This window comes from Peromyscus leucopus, chromosome 7, assembly GCF_004664715.2.
Source record: "Peromyscus leucopus breed LL Stock chromosome 7, UCI_PerLeu_2.1, whole genome shotgun sequence".
NCBI lineage: Eukaryota > Metazoa > Chordata > Mammalia > Rodentia > Cricetidae > Peromyscus > Peromyscus leucopus.
In genome coordinates, this window is record NC_051069.1 from 115,235,954 (window position 1) to 115,244,854 (window position 8,901).

The window sequence follows — 8,901 nt, forward strand, 5'->3', positions numbered from 1 at the left end:
TGGTCGCTGCTGTTGTGGACAATGAAGGCTGTAATCAGGAGATAAACACACCGCTGGCTCCATTATGCCATTCACATTTATTACTGAAAACGGGGTGGTTTGATGCAATAAATGAATTCTCCTGCTGCATTATCTTCAAAACTGGGGTTTTTAACTTAGAAAATTCTCTTTCTTCTACGTTAACACTTGAGCCCCCTAGGTAAAAAGCCTGGTACAAAGAGGCCCTTATCAGTTCTGACCATGTTTGCTACGGCCAGGTGCAGATGACGGCTAGAAACAGAAGGGAACAGAAGGCCAAAAGATGAGCTCTTTGGAAACTGCGGAGCCCATGAACCTGTGGACACGGCGGAATATCTTTCGGCAGCCATCCTCTCAGACCCGGGGCCTTGTCCTCTTGAATTCCTGGGGGAGTCCCATAGGCAAAGTCTCTAGTCCCACAGCTCCACCATGTACCTGAGGGCATGAGGCCTTTGTCACCTGGGTCCTGTGGACTTGGGTCTCAGTTGCCATCAGGGGAGCAATTGTTGGGAGGTTCATCCACACTCTCCAGTTTGTCGCCAGCAGCCTGGCCCTGGCCTTGGATTCAGAGTTAGCAAAACTGTCCCTGCTACACCCATCGGGGCACTGTGAGACTCTCACCACAAAGCAGACAGCTGGGGTGTGTGTGACATTCACCCAGCTTTGTGTCCCTGCCATCCATGGCAGGACAGGCTAGACTTGGAGAGATATGTAATGCACACGACATCTCTGTCTCCCCATCCCTCCGCTCCCTCGGGTACCACTATTAGGTAGAGGACGGATCTCATCACCGATTGCTCTCGAAAGTTCACAGATACAAAGATAGAAGGTCACTGAGAGGCAAGGACCCCAGCCAGCCAGCCTTTCCCAGCACAGCAGGCCAGTCACACCGCTTTCTCCTATCACAGTTGGTTGCCACTGTCCTCTCAAGAATGACCCAATAGCCAATTAATAGTCCATTGTTCTATCAGGCCAGGGCAGGGCCCTCTCCCAGAGGGCAGGCAGGTGGTCATTTCAATCCAGGAACCAAAAACCTGGGTGAGAAATCCAGCCCCAGAGGCCACCTTAGGTCACACCCCTGCAGCCCCTGCCTGGGCTCTTAAAAACCTTCAGCCTGCTTTACCCGAACCATAGATAAGGATTCAGGATAAGGGCCCTGCTTGGGTGGGGCAGTGTGCAGCTGCGTGCAGGTGGACAGGCAACTGCAGCTTCCCGCAAGGGGATGAGCCAGAGCCTTCTCTGCCACTGACTTCCAGGCCTGGGTGACTGTGCTCCAGCTGGCATAGAGATCTCAGGAGGAGCGGGTTAGGGTAGCCTCCCTCTCACCCACAGATGCCCGGGGATCTGGCTGGTTTCTGATGCTGCAGTCTGTCCTTGCTGGAGGGAGATGATGATCCACGCTTCTAATCAGCCCCCAGTGAAGTGCATGCTAAGCAGTTCTGGAGAGGTGGGAGGCAGTGGATCCTATCCCGGCACCGAGGAGAAAAGAGGACTCTGGCTGAAGGACCCCGACGGCTCTGGAAGTCCATAACCTCCTGCCCCTGACCCCGACTCCTAGGAAGTTTTGTTGCTGGCATCTTCCCAGCAGGGTTAGCCCTTACCTGGTCCAGCCTGAGCTGCCAGGCCCCAGCCCACACACACATCTGTGCATCAATTCATAGATGCAGAAACCCTGCCCTGCTCTCCAAAATCAATCTCCCAGGGAAGCCCCAGACTCAAACTCCAGACCAAAGCCCCAGAGATATTTAGGGGACCCACCAGAACACATCTGTCTGTGGCTACCCAGTTTGAACCTCATTGTTCCCCGAGGAATAGGAGAAAGGTCACTGTGGAGAAGGTATCTTTCAGTGGAAGAGAGTGGGGTGACAGCAGTACCCTGAAAAGTCTAGCAGAAAGGCTGTCATGGCTGGCTGGTTAGCCCAGCTAGAGCCCAGTGTCTCGTGGATTCGGGAGGACCTGTCTCCTCCATGTGGGTCTTTTGAGCCCATACCCATTATGGACCCTTCCTGGTGATAAAGCTCCAGACAGTCGGCATCTCCAAGTCCCTGAAACTCCATGCAAAGGGAAGAACATGAGGCTGGAAGCTGAGCAGGCCCACACCCATTGGTCTAGGGACTAGCTGCACCTCTCATTGGGAGGGGTCGACCTCCACATGTCAAATTATTCTGCACACGTAGTTCCATCTCTCTGGGCCCCAGTCTCCTCCTCGGCTGAATGGAAACAGCCCAGCTGGGCTGTTGTGAGTGTTTTGTGGCTAGTGAAATGATGCAGTAGCACCTATGGAAGCAATCTGTCCTTTCTTGGTAGCATCTCATATTCTAGACACCAGTCACCTTGTTATTCCTGGGGTAAAACCCTACCTCCTACCCCTGCTGACGCTGGCCCAGTGGGGGAGACCTCATCTTCCACCCCTTCTGTCCTTTGTCCAGCCAAGTCCCAACAAGCTGCCCCCCCCATATCAATACACTCCAGAAGGCTTGACAAGAGTGGGTTCTTTATTAATTCATTTTTTCTTCTTAAAAAATGGTACTCCTTCAGTATAAAAAATAAATATTTAAATATGACATTGAATAAATAAAAATAATCTGTCAGTATGAAACATTCCCACAGGGTACATTCATCAAAGAGGAATTTGTCACCCAAGGCCAAGTCCCTTCCAGTGAAAAGGAAAGGGGAAAGAGCTGAGGCCTCATGGGCTGAACCAGCAGTGCAGAGGAGAGCCTGGGCTGGGATGGGGATCATTCAAATGCAAACAGCCATACCATTGCACTTCTCAAGACACTCCCACGCGAGATTCTGGGGTCCTGGCCCACATGCCATGTCTGCTCCAGAGAGCCAGCAAAGCAGAGCTGGATTGCTAGAGTGAGGACCAAGGACATGGAAGTAGGCAAGGACAGAGAGGAGAGACCAGTGAACTATCAGTGCTTTCGGGTTTGAAGTTTTAAATAATAAATAAAGGACCCTACGCTTCTCTCTTGATAAACTGCAAAATGCCCCGCCCCACCCCCTTCTCCGGCCTAGGCACATTACCCATCATGCCAGATGGGAGTCAACGCTAGCAGGTGTAAGATATCAAGGTGCCCAGCTACCTGCCCCTAAAGATTTTTTTTTGTTTTGTGTTTTGTTTTTTGTTTTGTTTTCCCAAAGGCTCCATGATTCTGGGATGCTGTGCAAAACGTCTCGGTACTGCTGGAGTCAGATGTAGGCAGATGGCGGTTGCATTGTGGAGCCAGAGGAAGAGTCCATTGGGCCCTGAACCTTGAAAGCTGCCAGGTGGGCTGAGCCCAGGGAATCCATGCCCATAGGAATGTGAAGTGATGGCAAGACCCAGCAGGTCCCAGCTGTGGAATCATTCTTGGCTTTTAGACAAGTTGCCTCTCGGTTTGGAGAAGGGCAGCCTCCTCCAAAGTCCTGAGCTGGGCCTGATGCAGCAGCAGGAGAGCGGGGGCCACATACACCACCTGTGAGTCTCCTGGCTGCTCCCGTGCACGGTTCCAGGCCTTGTCCTACCCCGAGCTTCAGGGGCTAGCCTCCTGCTGTCCAGGTAAAGTGCTTGGAGAATGACGGAAAAAGGTGCAAAAAATGCATGCAGCAGAATCCTGCGGTCAAACTGCTAAGGACCGCCCTGCTCGGAGGCTGCGAGGCAGCAGCTAGTGCTGCAGGCAGCCACTGCCCGAGCTTGGCTGCCTTCCTCGCTACCCTGCTCCCAGATCGAGGGCGTTCCTCTGCTTGCCTGGCCCCAGCACAAAGGAGAGATCAGATCGGATTCCCTGCCTGGAAGCCCAGACATGGGCGGGAGTGGGAAGGCAGCGATGAAGCAAGGACCACAGCTTCCTGGTCTGCGTCCCAGGCGTCTCAGGCTTTGCTCTCTCCTTCTCCGGAGCACTGGGCAGCCGTTCAGGCCCAGTTCAGGGCCTGCACTGCCCCGACTTCCTGCATTCTGTGGGTGTTCAGGCCACCCGAGGAGCTTCCATGCTGGGTGGGGTGGAAGCACGCGGGGTCCCCAGTCAGGACGTCTCAGTGCTCTTCAGCTGCTCTTTGAGGAACGAAGAAGAATCCGCTTTGCCCAAGGTTCCAGAGCCATTCATTTCATTATGAATGGTGGGACACATAGCCGGAATCCAGGGGGCGCCAGAGAGCACCGTGGGACAAAACAACAACAACCACAAATTGCTCCACCCCACTGGAGAGCAGAAAGGGGGGGGGGGCATCAGCCACTCCACAAATTGGCTCAGCTCCTTCTGGGGGACCCTGACACCCTCAAAGTGAGTCACAGTGTGAGTGAGGCAGGGGAGCTAGCCAGCTCTTTGATCTTGACCCTTCTCTAGGCTTCACCCATGAGGCTTATTCTACCTATAATATCATCAGCTCCCAGAACAAACCCCACTAGGGGAGGCTTGACCCTGGCTCCCACGTAAGGGGCCTCATACTGTTTCGGGGAATTAACTTTGCCATTTAAAGCACCAATAAGTTAACATAAATAGGATATAATAATAAATAGACAGCAGCACTGGATCACACACAGCGCTCTGGGGTCTCTAGCTTCCCTGAGACCCTGACCTCAAGTTCAGCTTTTCCATGCTCTAGGGACCCAAGACAGCCTCTGGTCCCCTCAAGTACCTTTGTGTGACCTCCAGGGCCTCAGACATGACCTTCTACTCTAAGCTACCAGTCTGTCTGTTTAGGATCACCTGTTCTCCAGGGTCAATAAAAGCAGATGAAACCTGGAGTCCGCTACCACCCCAGCATGGCGGCTTGCTCCTTCCCTGGCTCCCAGAGTTAGAGATCCTCCCCTGGGAGGACTCTGGGGACCTGTTGAACACCTCACCTGCCTTTGCAACCTACGTCTTCCCACCAGCGCACACCCCACCTCTAGGTCCAGCTAGGAGACCCCAACCATCCAGGCTGTGGGGGAGACTACAGAGAAAAGAATGAGCCCATCGGACTTTGATGGGCTCATCCTCTTCCAGGGACTTCCTTTCCAGACCTGAAGATGGCCTCGCTTCTTCCCTAGGAGCCTGCACACCAATGACCTTCCAGGAATCTTCCACCTAACATGACAATCCCTAAGCCTGAATTCTCTAATCAAACCCAAGAGAAGATACATTCCGTCACAGCGTACCTTCTCTGTCTTCCACCCACAAAATTTCAAAGAGATAAGGAGTCCTTCTGGACCCTCTGGCCTGCACACATTCCAACCAAGCCTTCCAAAGTCTCTCGAAGGGACAGCAAACGCCCAGGTGGTGGTCACTCTCCAGGGCGCCAGGAGACTCCTCAGACCTCTGCTGTCCGCTGTAGACAATGTGTGCATCTTGTTCACACGCCTAGTGAACAAGGGCCTGAGGGAGTTAGTGGGACAGAAGTCTCTCCCACTTAACCTCGTCACCCAGTCACACTTAGTCAATCCAACACTCTTGTTGCTATTTCTAGCTGGCGCTGGGCTATATGGAGGCCTTGCCTATGGAAGTTTCAAGCTTTGCTGGACTCCATCATGGCCCAGCCCAGAGTTCAATGAGTGGCTAGAAATCCCTGGGGTCTGCCAGCAGCCCCCTTTGCCTTTAGCAATGCCCTGAACCCCAGCACACTTTGGGTCTCCCCCCCTCCCCACATCTGGATCCTGCTCCTGAAATCCTTCAGTCCATGGCATACTCAAGACCTCCCTGTCTAGAAGGCCTGGGCCACCACGCTAATGACTTGCTTGTATGTCCCCAGGAGCTGGCAGCCCAACTTTTTCTTTTGGAAGACGTCTTTGCTGGAGGTGTCAGGGCCGTAGGTCACGTCCACGTGGCCCACGCGGTATTTGTTGCACAGCCGGCACAGCACGTTGCTGAGGAGCCCACGCATGATGTCTATAGTAGTGTTGAGCTTGCTGTGGAGGCTCAGGGCACCGGGGTTCAGGATCTTCTGATCCCGGGTGATGTTACCCAGGGAGGCACTCAGGTACGCCACCATCCGATACAGCTCCACCAACTTGGTCTTCTCCGTCCCATTGGCGTGGAAAGGCGGGAAATCTGTCATGTTGGGCCCACACAGCTTGTCCACGTTGTTGGGAAACGGCTCCCCTTGAGCTGTGTACTAAAGAACAAAGGAACAGAGGAAAGAGGACATGGGAGTCAGGGTGAGTGTTCCAGCTTGCCACCACCCCTTGGGGCAAGCTTTTGCCCCTTAGTTTCCCCACCTGTGACATGGGGACTCAACTTACTGCCCTGTAGGCAACTAGAATCATGAGTCAGCAGTGATCAGAGGAGTGAACTCACTCATCAAGGTCACTGTGACATAAATGGATAGAGAGGAAATGTGGCCGTTCACAGGCGTCACCTCAGCCAGAACACCACACATACTTGCACTTTCAATCACCCCAGTCTCTTCCTGGGCACCCCAATGTTTTCAATGACACCCCCTTGTCCACTCACTGCCTTATCCCTCTTCTTTGCCCACCCTGAGCTGCGTGACACGTCCCCACCTCTCATCCCAGCTCTGCTGCTCTCCATTCACTGGCGACTGGGAAGAGTGACTGCCGGTCTCTAGCCTAGGCTAGGATGTGAGGAGGAAGCCATGGAGGTATGGGCTTGCTTCAACCAAGCCCCTTCCCACTGTGTCTTCCAGCTCCTCGGGGCTCCCCTGCAGCCCAGGCAGCTTCCCGCCTTCCTGGGGGTCCCGGGACGGGAACTTACGTAGGAAATGAAGAGCGCGTTGGCACTACCATTGAGCTGTGTCAGTTGATTCTTGATCTGGTTCATGAGGTTGCCGTGGCATGGGTGGCGTGTGGCACAGGTGGCGTTCACAGGGGTGATGGGAAGGGGACTCCCTGCCCCGTGTTTCCAGTGCAGAACCAGCAGTAAGGGCACAACTCCTGGGAAGAGACAAGAAGGGTGAATGGAAAAGCCGGGAGGCTGGCTTGAGGCTCGCAGCTTGTTGCCTGGGGGCTGGGTAAGGAGCCCGTCCCCTCACCCTCCATGGTTTCACTGCCCTGCTGCAGTTCCCGGGCTCCCTGACTCCAGGTCTCTTGCCCGAGTTCTCTCTAAAGCAGTTCTCTCTTTCTCTGCTCCCTGGCCTCAGTTTCCCCGTCCAGCAGAGGGGAAGAGAAATGAAGCCTCTCTTCCCCCTCCCAGGATGGGCCAGATTTTTAATTTACTTGATGTTCATTGGCCCATTGCAGCCTAGAACTCCAAACTGGACCCCTTGCAGGCCGTGGAGGCTGGGGGCTGTGGTTTCTGTTGACTCTCTCTTCTCAAACCTGCAGCTTGATTCTGGCTCCCTAGGCCACTTGCCTCTAATCCCATCTCTAGCCTTCCTCAATGGGGTCCCCTATGGAGGACCTTCCACCTGTTTGTTCTTCAGTTTCACCACTCTCCATCCAAATCTTCTGTCACCCCAACTTGCTACAGCTCCCCACCCCCACCCCCACCCCCCCGCGCGCCCCTCACACTTTGGAGTGAGAGGAAATGGTGCAACCAGGAAAGAGACCAGGGAAAAGGTCGCAGGCGGACACGCAAGAGGAAAGCGAAAGGTGTCAGGAGAGCGGGGAGCTGTCCGGGCCTGTCCAGGATCACCCCTCCCCCCGGGGCGCCTACCCCTCCTTCACTTCCAGCTACACCGGCCCCCTCACCCCAGCCCGGCCTTTCCAACACCCGGCTGAAGACACCAGAAGGTGATAGAGGCTGAAGTCAACTCTTGGAGACTGGAGACCTCCCACCTGAACTCTCCATGTTGGGACTGAAAAGACCATAGAACCTTAAATTCACTCCCCTGGTGTCCCCTAATGATCCCAGCATCCCCAGACAGTGTTAAGGCCCCGGGATGGCTGCGAGGGTACCCATACCCGCATCTCACCTCGCGCCAATCACAGCTTTCCAGGGACTAGCAGACGGAAGCGGCACCTGCGCCGGTCCTGGCCGGAGTTTGCAAGCTGCTCAGCCGCCTGCGCCCCTCCCAGGGAGCAGCCCGGGACGCAGTTGGAAAAGAGAAAGCGGAAAGAAAGAAAGAAAAAGAAAGAGGGAGGGTGAATCCGGGCGACAGCGGAGAAGCAAGAGCAGCGCGGGAGAGCAGTGGGGTGAGGAGAGGAGGCGCTGGAGCAAGGCTGCGCCGTCCGGGTCCCTCGCCGCCAACCTGCTGGCCCCGGCGGGCTGGGCGCGCGGTGCCCGGGCCATGTGCGGCGCTCGCTCCCGGCCGCCACCCAGCGCCTCCGGCTGGCCCGGGACTGCGCGGGCGCCCCAAGTGTCCGAGTGGCGCGGCGGGCGGGTGTCCCGCGGGTGCTCGCCCAGCGCCCCAGGCTGCCGGCGCGCCCGCAGCGGGGACTCGCTCGCAATCGGCGCCCGGCGCGTGGATTTACCTGCGGCCAAGACCTTCATTATGGGCTGGACTCCAGAGGGCCTTGGAGGAGACCTTAGATGCAGGCCGTTTTCAGAAGTTCATGCTCAAATGGGGAATTTGCCTGATTTATATACTGGAGCCTGTGTTGTAAGACAGAGAAACAGCTATATTTAGCCGGGATCCCCAGTCCAGGAAGTTGTTTGAGGTGCATCATAGGAAATTATGAATGGAAGAAAGTGAGAGTGAGGGGGGGAGGGGGAACGAGTGAGGGGGGAGGGTGGGTAGGGCAGACTTTTTCCTTCTTCTAAGAATTTGATTGATAAAATTAAAATGAAGTCTTAACAAAAAAACGCCCTGTGGTTTTCCTGAGTGGCTTGCTCTGGGCGTCGTTTGCAGATGGGTCTGGTGGGAAGGGGATCTCAGGGGGACTCAGATGGGGTCCCCAGCCTTGTGCCCTTCAGACGCCCCAGGTTCATCTGGGTTTGGGGGGGGGGTGGCAGACTGGAAGCTGCCTTTGTGACTCCTGGTGGGGGGGCTTTGCGGGCGGCAGGAGGAGTCAGGCAGAGGTTC

The 8,901-nt window shown here is 55.3% G+C and overlaps 1 protein-coding gene across 2 annotated transcripts; it reads right to left on the reverse strand.

The window, feature by feature from the left end:
* Positions 1-2,550: 2,550 nt before the first annotated feature.
* On the reverse strand, positions 2,551-8,555 carry Lif (LIF interleukin 6 family cytokine). 2 transcript variants are annotated; one of them, XM_028870868.2, is made up of 3 exons: positions 8,351-8,555; positions 6,693-6,871; positions 2,551-6,093 (listed from the first exon to the last, which is right to left on the reverse strand). In XM_028870868.2, the coding sequence occupies exons 1-3, from the start codon at positions 8,367-8,369 to the stop codon at positions 5,683-5,685; spliced, it is 609 nt and encodes a 202-aa protein (XP_028726701.1). In that variant the 5' UTR covers positions 8,370-8,555; the 3' UTR covers positions 2,551-5,682. The 2 variants fall into 2 exon arrangements, with proteins under 2 accessions (XP_028726701.1, XP_037064018.1); XM_037208123.1 differs by lacking the exon at positions 8,351-8,555 and adding an exon at positions 7,852-8,178.
* Between the last annotated feature and the right edge of the window lie 346 nt (positions 8,556-8,901).